General features: G+C 45.0%; 1 protein-coding gene across 1 annotated transcript in view; it reads right to left on the bottom strand.

Moving 5' to 3' along the window:
• SDHB (succinate dehydrogenase complex, subunit B, iron sulfur (Ip)) overlaps positions 1-15,321 on the bottom strand; it is a 32,827-nt gene continuing 17,506 nt past the window's right edge. The window contains exons 3-8 of the mRNA XM_011998469.1: positions 14,282-14,367; positions 9,801-9,937; positions 8,959-9,075; positions 5,208-5,309; positions 3,844-3,966; positions 1-222 (exon numbers count right to left, since the gene is read on the bottom strand). Coding sequence (XP_011853859.1) covers positions 145-222; positions 3,844-3,966; positions 5,208-5,309; positions 8,959-9,075; positions 9,801-9,937; positions 14,282-14,367 — 643 coding nt within the window. The 3' untranslated portion in view covers positions 1-144. The remainder of the gene's footprint in view (positions 223-3,843; positions 3,967-5,207; positions 5,310-8,958; positions 9,076-9,800; positions 9,938-14,281; positions 14,368-15,321) is intronic.

Raw genomic sequence — 15,321 nt, 5'->3', positions numbered from 1 at the left:
TAAAGTAGAATAACATTTATTTCTTAAAATTTTTATTATACATGCTGTATTCATGGAAAACCAAGATCTTTAAAGGAACTCAAATTAGATATAAATTATGTTCAGCTCTGAGCTGGTTTTAAGTCATGTTTAGCATGGAAACACTTAAACTGAAGCTTTCTTCTCCTTATAGGTTGCCATCATTTTCTTGATTTCCGCAATAGCTTTCCCTGGATTCAGACCCTTTAAAAAAGAGAAGAGAATCAATAACAAATGATAACTGAAACTGAATGGGAAAACCCAAGATCTTGGGTGAAGCTCCTTCCTCAGCTGGTTCAGTGTCAAAGCAAGGTGAATGCAAATCAAGTCCCTCAAAACCATAGGGGTTGGGCTAAGGGCTCTCTTCTACCTTTTTTAACATTTGAAGATGGTTAGTTCCCTCTGGCAAGAGCTCTGCCACGTTCAATTCCTTCTTGTGTGGCTCACTCTAACAGGCAAACAGGCCCAGGGCAGAGCTGCACTCTCTGAAATGTTCAAAGACACCCAGGATAGTGTCTCTTCTAGGACTACAGGCCAACGTCAAAATCAGCCAGACATCTCTAAATCTTTTACATCATCACTATTATTATTAAATCGGCAGCAGCAGAAATCAGCATATACCAGCTCTCAAAGGTACATGGAAGAAACGACCCTCTATTAACCCTTTGTAAAACCATGATGAGTTCAACTGGCCAATACCATTGGTGTTAGCTGCAGTTTGCCCCTACAGCTGTTAACATCTGCTTTGCAGGAGGCATAATAATTAAACCCACTGAATGCCACCCTCATTGAAGCAGAAAGGGAGACAAGCAAGTACTTGGTAAAATGAGACAAGGTCTTATCTGACGTTAGTGAAGGCTTCCCTCATTTTAGAAGGATAAGTCTACCCCCCAAAGTGTTGTGGAAAGAAAGAAGAAAAGGAAAGAAAGAAAAGAGATATTGAGAGAAGAAGAGAAAGAAGATACTTTTTTTTTTTTTGACAGGGTCTTGCTCTGTCACCCAGGCTGAAGTGTGATCATAGCTCACTGTGGCCTGGAACTCCTGGCTCAAGTGATCTTCCGGCCTCAGCCTCCCAAGTAGCTAAAACTACAGGAGCATGCCACCACACCTGGCTAATTAAAAATTTTTTTTTTGTAGAGATAGAATCTCACTATATTGTCTAGACTGGTCAAAAAGACATGCTTCATATACTGACATGGGATAATCTCCAAAATACAGTGGGTGAAAAAATACAGATCAGTGTGATATAAAAAAGGCAGAAGAGGACATATACGCATTTGTGTGCAGCATAAAATACCTCTGAAGTTCACACAAGAATCTGACTTCTAGGGAGGCGGCTGGGTGGAGTGGGAGGGAGACTTTTCACTGTATAGCCTTCTCAATCTGGAACCACCTGCGTATTTCCGGTCCCCACAGGGTCAGGAAGGTGTTTAGACTTAGAAGGTTGGTACATACCCAATCCGTGCAGGAAGAAAGAGCACTGGATGGGGAGGCAGATGGTCTAACTCTAGTCCTACCTTCCCACTGACCTGACAGTGATCTTGAGCGAGTCACTCCCCTCCCCACCTGGGGCTCAATTTCCCCATCTTTACAAGGGGGTTAAACTTGATGGTTCTCAAGTCCCTTCCAGTTTCATGATCGGCCTATGTCTATGTTTCAGTCCCAACTTCCAGCCGTTTTATAGAAGGAAGGGCAAGGCACAGAGAACCTGTTCTTGGCTGTCTCATTGTCTGCTGCACCCATCCCCTCCATGCACAGGTTTGTGACCAGGAATGTACCTTAGAGTCACTTGCAGAGCTTCTGAAGAAGTACACAGCCAGGCCCCACCACTGAAGATGCTGTCTCTGTCTCAAACAAGCTCAGTACTCATGGTTTTAAAAAAATAACAGAAGGTGACATTTATTGAGTGCTTACTCTATGCCAGGCACTGTTCCAAGCGCTTTCATAGTATAACTTGCCTCAGAGGTCAGTAGCTATTCACAGGCGCAAGCATGGCAAACCACAGTCCTGGGGACAGGACCCAGATGGAAGCCCAGGCAATAGAGGGGAGCTGGAGCCTGGGGGCTCCCCTGGCGAGGCCACTGGAAACACAGAGAGTTTCCAGGCAAAAAAAATCACAAGTGAATTCTACAGCTTGGATTTGATGTTTTCAAATACATGATGTAATCTTTTATTTACCGCTAACTGGCCACCCTACAGTTTTCCACCTTGCCGTCCACCGACTCACTGCAACTTTTAAGTGAAATCACTCGCCCACAGTCTTTGCTCAGAAGGCAGCCATGTTCTGAACCACACAGCCCTGGCCCTTCCCTGCCCACTGGGCAAGGCTGACTGGACCAGGGCTCACACCTGCTATGGTTTGAACGTGTCCCTGAAAGCTCATGTGTTGAAAACCTAATCCCCACTGCAACGGTATTGAGAGGTGGGACCTTTCAGAGGTGATTAGGTTATGGCAGCTCTGCCCTCACCAATGGATGGCCATTATCATAGGAGTAGGTTCCTGATAAAAGGATGAGTTTGGATTAGCCAGGTGTGGTGTGTGCCTGTAGTCCTAGCTATTCAGGAGGTAGGAGGATCACTTAAGGCCGGGAGTTCCAGGCAGAAGTGAGCTATGATTGCACCACTGCACCCCAGCCTGGGCAACAGAGACCCTGTCTTTAAAAAAAAAGGGGATGAGAAGGGCCGGGCATGGTGGCTCATGCCTGTAATCCTAGCACTTTGGGAGGCCAAGGTGGGCAGATCACCTGAGGTCGGGAGTTTGAGATCAGCCTGACCAACATAGAGAAACCTCACCTCTACTAAAAATACAAAATTAGCCGGGCATGAGTGGGGCATGCCTGTAATCCCAGCCACTCGGGAGGCTAAGGCAGGAGAATTGCTTGAACCTGGGAGACGGAGGTTGCGGTGAGCCGAGATTGTGCCATTGCACTCCAGCCTGGGCAACAAGAGTGAAAATCCATCTCTAAAAAAAGGATAAGCTTGGGCTCCCTTTCTCTTGCCCTTCTGCCTTTTGCCATGGGGTAATACAGCATGAAGGTTCTTGTCAGACGCCGGTACCAGCCTCTAGAACTGTGTGTCAAATAAACTTCTTTATAAATTACCGAGTCTGTGAAATTCTGTGATAGTACCACAAAACAGACTGAGACAGAACCTGGCCAAAGGGCAGCCAGTCTGTAGCCAGCTGTGGCCTCTGATGTGCAGGCATGAGAAGCTGAGCTGGGCCAATGTGACACCCTCTTGGGAACCTGTGCTGAGAAGTGCTGGGAGCAGATGGCGGGTGGCTGAAGCTGGAAGTGTGCTGGGAGGCAGAATCCAGGCCAGAGTGAGCCAAAAGCAGCAGCAAATGCAAGCAGGAAGAGGAACGAAAGTCAGAGCTTTGAGTCAGAGAAAACCTCCACAGAGCTGAAGGAAAGAACAGGCTGCTGGAGAGCAGGGCAGATTAGCAGCTGACATCGCAAGAAAGAGATGGAGAAGAAATGTAGTCCTCACAGCTGCCCGCATTCTGATGGCTTTTGCTTTCTGTTTCCTATGAAGTCAAGCTGAATGCAGGTACCTGCTCATGGGTTCCTGTGTATCCTTAACTCCCACAATGTCCCTGTGTAGCCCACAAATAAAGCCTGCTCCTGAGCTGGCCCGAGTCAGTCTACTTCTTGCAACTAAGAGCCAAACTAGCCCCTAGGTTCACACTGAATGGACAGGCACATGCTGCTCCCTTTTCATCTCAAGTGACTAGGGTTGCTCTCCACCAATCGCCTCTTTGTGAGCACATGCTACCTCTGGCATGTCAGCTCTGAGGCAGAGTTGAGGGTCACCAGCCCCACGTACCTTAGGACAGGTCCTTGTGCAGTTCATGATGGTGTGGCAGCGGTATAGAGAGAACGGGTCCTGCAGCTTGGCCAGGCGCTCCTCTGTGAAGTCGTCTCTGGAGTCAATCATCCAGCGATAGGCCTGGAAAACCAGGGACTGATTAGCTGAGCTGCCAATCAACAGGCCAAAGCGGTACCCTGGCTCAACTCAAAGCTCTGGGAGTGCAGAGGAAAGGGAATTCACTCAGCTTAGATGCCTCATCTCCACACTCTAATTCTTGTCTATCTTGCAAAGAAAGGTTCCCAACATGTGTAGCTCCACTTGATTAATGGTCCCTGCAAACCTTTGATCCATACTGCACCTGGTACCCGGGTGCTTCATTATACACACTGGGCATCATCTCCTAATTATTTCATGTGGCTTAATAGCTTCCTACCCAGCTTATAATTTGGTGAAGGCAGGGACTGTATCATATAACCCTCTTATCTGTCTTTATGGCACCTACCCATGTTGGACTCGCTGTCTCTGAGTAAAGGAATGATTTAACAGACCTGTCTACAGATAGTATTTGTCCCATTTAATGATTCTTTGAATTCGCACAGCCCTCTCAGCAGCCTGAATCAGAAGCTGAAATGAATTAATCACATGACCATGGACCTGCTCTAGCAGTGTTACTTAGAGGACCTCTACATCCCCAACAACTCGGAGCAGCTGGTAAAGTGACAAGTGTAAGCGTACTTCATTATTCAATCTTTACATGGCTGGGAATCAATACTGCTCATGTGGTCACACAAACCTGTAACTTCTCTTTCTGTGGGAAAATGAGAAAGAGAAGTTGGTTTTTGAGTTGCTTACGCTATGAAAAGCACACATCTAAAAAAGCACAAGCTTTCTGGGAACAAAGACAGTGACTTTCTTTGCAGTGAACACCAATACTATTTTCTTTCTAGGCAACCCCTAAATCCAGGCTTTCATTAGCTGGGAAACAGCTTCTAATCTCATAGCTGGGCAGCTGCCCTTCAAAGACATTGCTTTCTCCCCTGCTTGCACACTACAAATCTTATGTTACAAATCCTATCAGAGGGAGATGGGGAGCCTCTGACCACCAGGCATACGGAAATACGTTTTAAACATCTGCAAGGCATGGTTTGCCACCCCTTGGGGTGACTCTTACCACACTGAAACAAAGGCAATTTGTAGACAAGGCCCCAGATTTACCGAAAGCAAGTGAATGCAATACAACCAATTACCCTGTTTGGACTGGATAGCAATGAAGGAAACCAGGCCCCTCAGAATGGCTGGCTTACAGTTGTCTATTGTCCTCTTGGACTTCTGGATGCTTCAGTATCAATTTCTCTTAAAGCAATTAAGGAGAACCTCACCTGCATAAGAACTGCAGGCCCCAGATATTTGTCTCCGTTCCACCAGTAGCTGGGGCAGCTGGTGCTACAGCAGGCACAGAGAATGCACTCGTAGAGCCCGTCCTGTATGGGGAGAAAGGAGAGGCAGGAGCTTGTGAGGGTAGAGACTCTGCTATGTCTTCAGCTGATTAAATGTGACCTTTGGGGTCAGTGCATGAATAAAATGCCTGCTTGCATGTGAATTTTCTTGGCAAAATCCAAGGTGTGATTTGCAGATATTTAGCAGATTAATAAAGATCTTGCAAGTGAAATGTAAACATCTGCCCAGGGTTCTTATGTCCACGTATAGTGCACTTTCCGAAACTTCAATAAACAAGAACCTCTCACTTGTCTAAAAAAGAAATAGAAAACAAGAACACAAAAACAACTCCCATCAATTCCAACTTCCTGGAATGCGGTCAAGAGGGGAGAGATTCAAAAGCCTGGGGGCTGAAGCAGCAGAAGTCTATAGCTGCTTCTGCCCTGGGCTCAATAGAAGGGCCCTCAGGTTTTCACTGGAAACCTCAACATCATCCCCAGTGACTGCCACTGCCAATTCTGACGGAGAGCCCTGTGCCTTACACGTTTTCCTCAACTGATCATCACAGTAATCCTGTGAGGTGAGTCCAGCAAGTTCCACTTACAGGTAAAGACCAAGGCACAGAGAGCGAGTTAGGCCATGTGCCCAGGGACGTGCCACTGTAGGCAGCAGAATCAGGATGTGGCCCCAGCAGCTGGCTCTGGCTTCCTGCACTTTCACACCTGCCACACTGGCTCAATCTGCCCAACAAGTCCGAAACACAAACCGGGCTTTCTGAGTTTGGAAACAACAGAAATGGATTAAAAGCAGCAAAATGAAAGGGGCCCACTGACACCTGAAGTGACAGTTGAGAACAGATGAGACAGAACCGATGGCTGCGACTGAACCATGAGTCTTCAACCAAATCTATTTGGTTCAGCTGTTCAGACGGCTGGTGGGAGTGTCAACTGGCCCCATTGGGCTAGAAGGCATAAGGTCATAGGATTAGGGGTCTTTAGAATAGTCATATTCTTTAACCCACTCCTAGAAAAATCCGTAAAAAGAAATCAGAATGTTTTAGGGCAGAACTTGAAGGATAAAGATGTTCATCTAGCCTTATTTCTAACAGTAAAAAACTGGAACAAATTTCATTGTCCAGCAATAGTGAAATGGTTTTATAATGCATGGTGCATACATCTGAAGCAGTAGAAAGCAAAGTGTAAGTTAATGCTTATGAAGAATTTTAAGAACATGAAGAAAATGCTCACAGTAACAAGTGAAAAAAGCAGAATATAAAAGCATATTTACATTTTGGTCCCAGCTACATAAAAATATAGTGTAATAAACAAAAAACAAAGGAAATTATAAATATTAACATATTAAGAGAGATTATGTTTTGGTGGTGGAATTATCAATTATTTTTTTGAGACAGGGTCTTCCTGTGTCCCCCTGGCTGGAGCGCAGTGGCACAATCACAGTTCACTGCAGCCTGGAACTCTTCTGCTCAAGCAATCCTCCCATCTCAGCCTCTTGAGTAGCTGGGACTATAGGTGCACACCACCATGACTGGCTAAGTTTTAAAGTTTTTGCAGAGACAGGGTCACCCTATGTTCCCCAGGCTGGAAATTATAGCTTATTTAAAAAATGATGGAGCCTCTCTGAACCTATTCTGGTTTGGGGGCTGCCCAATTAAAAATAAATACACACATAAATTTCTCCATATTTTCCAATTATTTATTAAGTTCAGCATACTAATTCAAGGGAGCAAAAAAATGTTAAATGTTTGGTATGTAAATGAGTAAATTTCTATTATAGGTTGGGCATCCCAAATCTGAAAATCTGAAATCCAAAATGTTCCAAAATCTGAAACTTTTTGAGCACCAATATGCTGCTCAAAGGAAATGCTCACTGGAGCATGGATTTCAGATTTTGGATTTGGGGTGCTTAACTGGTAAGTGTAAGGCAAATATTCCAAAATCTGAAAACACCTGAAACCCCAAACACTGAAACCCAAGCATTTAGGATAAGGAATATTCAACTTGTATCTAGAAACCAAACATGCTCAGGGGAACTCTTCAATCCCTAGTAGTATCCCATCTGGGAGATGTTCGCTAGCTACGCATCAGTCCTGCCTAAGAATGCAAGAGGACTCGTTGGGCCAGAGGGCCTGGTTCAGCCTGGACTCTGGGATGCACGAGACTCTGGGAGGTAGAAACTGAGGGGCAGAGCTGCAGTCTGAGAAGAGTGGCTCTGAAGTCTCTCCCAGGCTTACTCTGACTTGCAGGCCACTGTGCTGACCCTCACTATCTCGATGGTGACAGACTGGGCACACTTACTAGGACTCCCCTTTTGTTTTTTTTTTTTTTGAGACAGAGTCTTGCTCTGTTGCCCAGGCTGAAGTGCAGTGGCACAATCTTGGCGCACTGAAACCTCCACCTCCTGTGTTCAAGCAATTCTCCTGCCTTAGCTTCCTGAGTAGCTGGGATTACAGGTGTAAGCCACCACACTCAGCTAATTTTTGTATTTTCCGTAAAGATGAGGTTTTATCATGTTGGCCAGGTTGGTCCTGAACTCCTGACCTCAAGTGATCTGCTCACCTCAGCCTCCCTAAGTGCTGGAATTACAGGTGAGCCACTGCACCTGGCCGAACTCCCCTTTCTTAACATTTTATGGGCAATGGGACAGGATGCTAAATATTTACCAAGTCTTAAAAGGTAGAATTCATTTATTCATTCATACAACTGATACTTTTCATATATTCATATATATGTACATGTTTTAGAGACAAAATCTTGCTACGTTGCCCGGGCTGGCGTCAAACTCTCAAACTCCTGGGCTCAGGTGATCCTCTTACCTCAGACTCCTGAGCGGTTGGGACTATTGGCATGCACCACTGCATCTGGCCTTTTTAAAAATTTCTATATATTTTTACAGTATTTACATAACTAATATTTGTTGATAAAATAACATGCGCCAGGGCCTAGGGATCCAGAAAGGAAAAAGACACAGCCATTGCCCTTGGCCCTGTGCAGGTCTGCAGCTGGGGCTCTGTCTCCATTTGGCCCATTCCTACCTCCTCATGTCCATGAGTATGCAGGGAGGGAGTGTGCAAATCAGAGAAGATTTCTTCGCAGAGGAGTAAAAGTAGTGTAGAAGAAGAAAGACTGAAAACTTGATAATGATGCCTCTGCTTTAAGATTTTATAGCCTGTACATGGGAATGGCAACTCCCAGACAGTCAACAGGCCAGAAACAATCCCATCCCACAGATCACCAGAAGTATAAACATCGATACTCTGTTTTGCCATTAACATTTCACTCCCATTTGTAAAGCAGGATGGTGGTAGTTACAACTGGCCAGCATATGTGTTTCATTTTGCCCCCAGTGACGGAACAGTTCTGACTTACCGGTCACCTTTTAAAGCCCAGGCAATTTACATACTGGTTTATTTTGAAAAAGATGGACTGCAACACAGCAACCACCCGCCCCTGCAGTGTGGCACAGGGGCTCTAGCTCCTTGGTCCACTCTGGGCCATCATGGGTTCACACTACTCACCCGGCCCTAAGAGGATGACTGCCCCACCCTTGTGCCAGTTCCTTTCCAGGATACACTAAATGGCTTGCATCAGCTCATGTTCCCTGACAAGTCACACTCCTGGCAAACATCTTTGCAATAAATTTTTCAGACCAAAACAATAAATAGGGACTAATGACCAGTTTCTCACGCTCTTCTATGGACTGCAGATACTGCTGCTTGCCTTCCTGAGATTCATCCTTCTTCTTCAAATAAGGCTCAATAGATTTGTACTGAGCATAGAAGTTGCTCAAATCCTGTGGTTAAGAGGAAGAAGAAGAAAAGGATCAGATTCCATCATCACCTCAGCTTTATTTACCCCATTTCTTGGACACTTGACTAGTCGTCTACTCTATGCCAGGCAGAAGCCAGACTCTCTTCCTTTGTCACGAATATATGCAAAGATTACAAAAGGAGAAATGGTCACAATGTTAAGCATGGTTAGGAAACGTCTCCCTAACCTACCTGGGAAACCTGCCAATCCCACAGTCCTTTCTGCCTTTGAAAACACGACGTCAGCAAAGGTGGTCAAATACAGGGAGGCAGAAATTAAAGTAGAACTCATAAACAGCTGTTGCTTTCCCAACAGGTATTTTCCACATGATTTCTTTGTAGTTATGGCCAAATTATTCATTTCTGGGAATGTTCCAACTCTAAAATTCTGTGCCCTGTTATTCTCAAACAAACCTCACCAAATGAGCTGCTGGAGGATTTTCTAGGCATTTATCTTCTGCCATTCAAATTCTTTAATTAAACTCTGGTCACACTGTCTCAGATCTGGGGATTTTCCTAACCTCTCAGTGACACTGTGGTCCTCCTCTTGCCATAACATAGGAAATAGTCCCATCTATTTACTATCTGACTAGAAGAGGAGCCTTAAATACTCAAATCCTGCCCTAAAAAACTAATAGCATAATGCACATAGCACCACCCCCCATGCAAGCAAAAACAAAAACAAAACCAGAGAGATGCAGAAACTCACGGGAACAAGGTCCTTTATCACATACATATGCGGAAGAGGGTAGATTTTTGAGACCTTATTGAGGTTGGTGTCAATCCTTCGGGTGCAAGCTAGAGTGTTGCCTCCATTGATGTTCATTGCACAAGAGCCACAGATGCCTGAAAGAGACACACATTTAACACATCCTCACCCATATCTGGAATCAGTCCTGCCCCAAATCCTTTCTTCTGGGTCCTCCTTGCTCTGCCATCAGGGGCAGCACTGACATGGAACATGCCTCTGACAGAGGTGCCTGTGGCCTTTTCTCCCTTCCTTCCTTCTTCCTGCCTCGAATGTGGTTCTAATGGCTTGAGTTCCAAAAACCACTCCATGACCATGTGGCAACCTTGAGGTTAGAAGCCACATGCCAAGGATGGCACTGGAGGAGGCCAGGGGCTTGGGCACTACTGGCGCCATGGAGTTTCCACAGCAGTTCTAGCTCTATGTGTCAAGTGTTTTGAGAGAAAAATCAGCCTGTGTGTGTGTGTTTTTTTGTTTTTTTTTTAAAGAAACGGTCTCACTCTGTCACCAGGCTGGAGTGCAGTGGTGCAATCATAGCTCACTGCAGCCCTCAACCCCTGAGTTCAAGTGATTCTCCCACCTCAGCCTCCCAACTAGCTGGGACTACAGAAGCAGCCCACCACACCCAGCTAATTTTCTGTAATTTTTGTACTGATGGGGCTTGTAGAGACAGGGTTTTGTTATGTTGCCCAGGCTGGGCTTGAACTGCTGGGCTCAAGCAATCTGCCTGCCTTGGCCTCCCAAAGCACTGGGATTACAGGTGTGGGCCACTGCGCACCCGTCAATGTTTTTTTTTTTTTTTTTGAGACAGAGTTTTGCTCTTGTTGTCCAGGCTGGAGTGCAATGGCGCGATCTTGGCTCACCACAACCTCCGCCTCCCCGGTTCAAGTGATTCTCCTGTCTCAGCCTCCCGACTAGCGGTGGGCGTGGTGACTCACGCCTGTAAGCCTATGTTTTTTAAAGCCACTGTTATTTGAACACAAATCTAACAGATACAACACCCAAAAGTAAAGTAAATCAACACTGTCTTGGTCATCTTAAGGCTGAGGTGACCTGGATACAGATTATCAAGAGATAACTCTTCTTTTTTTTTCTTGGCTAAGTCTTGCTCTATCACCCAGGCTGAAGTGCAGTGGGGGAGTCATAGCTCACTGTAGTTCACTTTAGCCTCAAACTTCTGGACTCAAGCGAACCTCTACCACAGCCTCCTGAGTAGCTGGGACTACAGGCACGTGCCGCCATGCCCGACAAATTCAAAAAAATTTTTTGTAGGTTGGGTGAAGTGGCTCACACCTGGAATCCCCGTACTTTGGGAGGCTGAGGTGGGCAGACAACTTGAGGTCAGGAGTTCGAGACCAGCTTGGCCAACATGGTAAAATCCTGTCTCTACTAAAAATATAAGTCGTGGCAGGCGCCTGTAATCCCAGCTACTCGGGAGGGTGAGGCGGGAAAATCACTTGAACTGGGGAGGCGAAGGTTGCAGTGAGCCAAGATCGCGCCACTGCACTCCAGCCTGGGTGACAGAGCAAGACTCCATCTCAAAAAAAAAATAAAGAAATTTTTTTTTGTAGAGCGGGGGTTCACTTTATTGCCCAGGCTGGTCTCTAACTCACAGCCTCAAGTAATCCTTCTGCCTTTGCCTCCCACTGTGTTGGGATTACAGGCCTGAGCTACCACACTCAACAGACGTAAGGCTTTTCTACTTAAAATAAGCAGCATAGTACCGTGGGGTTATGAAACCCACAAAAACTGACTCAGCATGGACTTTCCAAAGAGGAGAAGAATCAACTAATGTGAAACTGAGGCAAAGCAAAGCAAACTAAACAAAAAACATGCTGACTCAGGACCCTGACATGAGAATTTTCTTAGCCTGGACCTACTTCCTGTATATGCAAATTTCCTGAGCATTTCAGAGTTTAAAAATGATTATGTACTCTAAACCTCTAGTGCCAGTCCTCTGAAGCTGTTTTTTGAAGATCATTAGGTCTGAGAAACCTGATTGCTTGAGAAAGTTGCACTGGTTATCACCATTTTCTTTTTTCTTTTGAGACGGAATCTCGCTCTTTCGCCCAGACTGGAGTACAGTGGCGCGATCTCAGCTTACTGCAAGCTCTGCCTCCCAGGTTCAAGTGATTCTCCTGCCTCAGCCTCCTGAGTAGCTGGGATTACAGGCGCGTGCCACCACACTCGGCTAATTACTATATTTTTAGTAGAGACGGGGTTTTAACATGTTGGTCAGGCTGGTCTCAAACTCCTGACGTTGTGATCTGCCTGCCTCAGCCTCCCAAAGTGCTGGGATTACAGGCATGAGCCGCCACGCTTGGCCTCACCTTTTTTTTTTTTAAATGGAAAGGGAGTCTATGTTTCCCAAGCTGGTCTCAAACTCCCAGCCTCAAGCTGGCCTACCACTAGACCTTCCAAAGTACTGGGATCATAGGCGTGAGCCACTGTGCCCAGTCAGTTATCACTTTCATAAGACTAGAAAAGACAGTAAGACTCTCTCTCTCTCATGTAAATCTTAGTAAGAGTTTAAGAGAACACAAAGATGTGTCTTAAGCAAGAGACTGGATATTATCAATACATTTATGTACACCTGGCATCCAACTAGAGCAGTTTGCTTTTACAAGAAATGGCATAAAAATTAAAAAAATAAATCCAATGACCTTTCTCTCAAAAAGGCTCTCTGGGAATTCTCTTTCAAGATGGGAATTAAAAAAAAAAAAAAAAAAGAAAACAAGATGGGCATAAAAAGGAGTAGCAATTGATACAATTCTGCCTCATTTTTCTTTTAGTCCAGATGGGTCATACCTTATGTTCTTGGCTCTGAAAGAGACCTACAGGGAAAAGTTACTGAAAAGCATCTACCTTTCCTGTGGTGTCAGGACTTACATGGGGAAGGCTGCTGTTTAACTGCTGCAGAATGTTCCCTGAACAGCAGGACTCAGCTGAACTATCATCATATCCATCAGCATTTGCAAAAATTAGATTTAAATAAGATTAGCTGAATCAAAAACAGATGTCTTAAAAGACTTGAAATGCTTGAAATGTACAGTCGAACAGATAAAAAGCGATGAGCTATTATCTATACTGGCTTTTCCTTTTTTTTTTTTTTTTTTTAGGGTTCTCTTAGAAAAAAGCTCAGTGTCCTCACAAAACCAAGTTACTCTCTGCTTTTGTTTTATCCCAGGTGTTCCAAGCCAAGTCAGTGCCTGAGAGAGCAGATCTGGAGTCTGGAGTCTGACAGCTTTGACTGACTCCTGGCTCTCAAGTCACTCTCTCTGTGTCCTTGAGGAAGTCCGTTACCCTCTCTGGGCCTCTCCTTTAAATTGAAGGTCGATAATAAGCGCACTCATCTACCTCATGTCCAGTGCACAGAACAGGGCCGGGCACACAGTCTGGCTCCATGGCCATCAGGCCAGTCGGCCTTCACGGCACCCCGTGAAATTTTCGCCATATCTGAGAACCACCTGAATCAACTTTCTTTAAAGTATCTCTTGAGTTTTCTTTAACTTGTTTGCTTAAATTCACATTAAAAAACCACTTATATCCCTATTATACCATTATTAGTAATTATATTTTTCTTTTTTTTTGAGATAGTCTCTCTCTATTGCCCAGGCTGGAGTGCAGTGGCATGATCTTGGCTCACAGAAAACTCCAGCTCGCGGGTTCAAGTGATTCTCCTGCCTCAGCCTCCCCAATAGCCGGGATTACAGGGGCCCGCTATCATGCCCGGCTAATTTTTGTATTTTTAGTAAAGACAAGGTTTTACCATGTTGGCCAGGTTGGTCTCGAACTCCTGACCTCAGGTGATCCACCCGCCTTGGCCTCCCAAAGTGCTGGGATTACAGGTGTGAGCCATCGCACCCAGCAATAATTATATTTTTCTGATACAGAAAATAAATACATTGCTATTGATGTAGAAAATGTTGGTCTGCACACTGCCTCAAATGGGCTCACGTGGTGCCAGCAGCACAAGTAACCACACGCTGAGGGAGACACTGGGCCAACCAATCCGGAACACAGCTACCGAGTACACGTCATGCTGGCAGCTGAGGGAGACACGCACATCTTCCCTGCTGGACAAGCATAAGTGCCAGACAGAAGCTCTCCACTGCTCCCTTAATAAAAGAGCTCAGCAGCATGGAGGGTGCCAGCCAGCAGGTCCCAGCTAGGCCTTGAGGCGTGCAGCAGCTCATAGGGTCCGCCAGGTGCAGTAACCACAGGATAGAATGCTCCTAAAGGAAAGTAAACTCAGAAACCAGAACTTGCACCATGGTTAGAATTTTGGATGCATTTACCCAAGAAAAGGAACTAGGTCACACAGCAAGTTCCCCCAGCAGAGAGCTGCAGCTGTTTTCCAGATGTCTCTATCAGTTTTGGCCAGCTCAAGCCTCTTTGGAAGACCACAAGTATCTGGAGCCTAACAGGAATGAAATGCTCACCTTCTCTGCATGATCTTCGGAAGGTCAAAGTAGAGTCAATTTCATTCTTAATCTTGATTAAAGCATCCAATACCATGGGGCCACATCTAACAAAGAAAAATATCCAGTGGTATTTATGTAAAGTTCAACCTCCCTACACTTTATCATAATACAATCAGAGACACCTGGATGCATTCGCTTATCCATCTGGCCTTCTCAGGTCACCTTCAGAATTTGTTCTGTAGTTTTTGCAGATTCTTACACATTTTAAGTACTGCACAGTTCTATTTTGAAAATCACAGTGCAAACATATTTCTAGGAAATGGAAAGCTAAAGTAGAAGTAGACAAGTATGAAACAACTTCCATACAGCGGCCAAGTTTTTGTTTTTTACTTCTGAAGCTCCCTGCAAAGTTTTTCCAAATAATTTATTTCAAATTTTAGTTTGATTTTTAGGATTTAGACAATAGTTTTAAATAGTAATTAATAATACATAACCGTAACAGAAGACATAGTACAGAGAATAAAAGACACCCAATCACTCACGGTCCCCTAATCAAATCACTGTGAGCCTCCTAGAACACAGAAGGACAGTGGCATGGTACTAGGCGCAGCATCCCCAGGCGTGGGACCTGGAGTGCGGGCCTGGCAGCCAAGAGCCTGGTCTGAACTCTGGCTGAGCCACTTGCCAGCCTACAGGCAAATGATTTAGTTTCTGCCGAGGCATTTCATCCACTGAGTGCACAGAGCAGCACCTGAGTCTCTGGAGGTGAGTTAATACACACGAGATCTTTAAAGCAGCATCTGACACATAAATCATAGTTTAACTATAATAATCATCATGTAGAAACTATGATTCTACAGAAATTACTCTCTCTGAACCTCAGTTTATCTGTAGAGTTAATATTTGTGGCACAGGATTATTGTGAAAATTACATAAAAATATGTAGCTTTCACAGTACCTGGCACATAGTAAGTGCTCCACAAATCTATTTTCTGGTTGCCACCCCTGCCCCCATTCCTCTCAGTAATTATCTAGCATGAGATTAAAAATATATTTAA

This window comes from Mandrillus leucophaeus, unplaced genomic scaffold, assembly GCF_000951045.1.
Source record: "Mandrillus leucophaeus isolate KB7577 unplaced genomic scaffold, Mleu.le_1.0 Scaffold571, whole genome shotgun sequence".
Classification (NCBI taxonomy): Eukaryota; Metazoa; Chordata; class Mammalia; order Primates; family Cercopithecidae; genus Mandrillus; species Mandrillus leucophaeus.
This window is presented reverse-complemented; position numbering and strand designations above follow the sequence as displayed.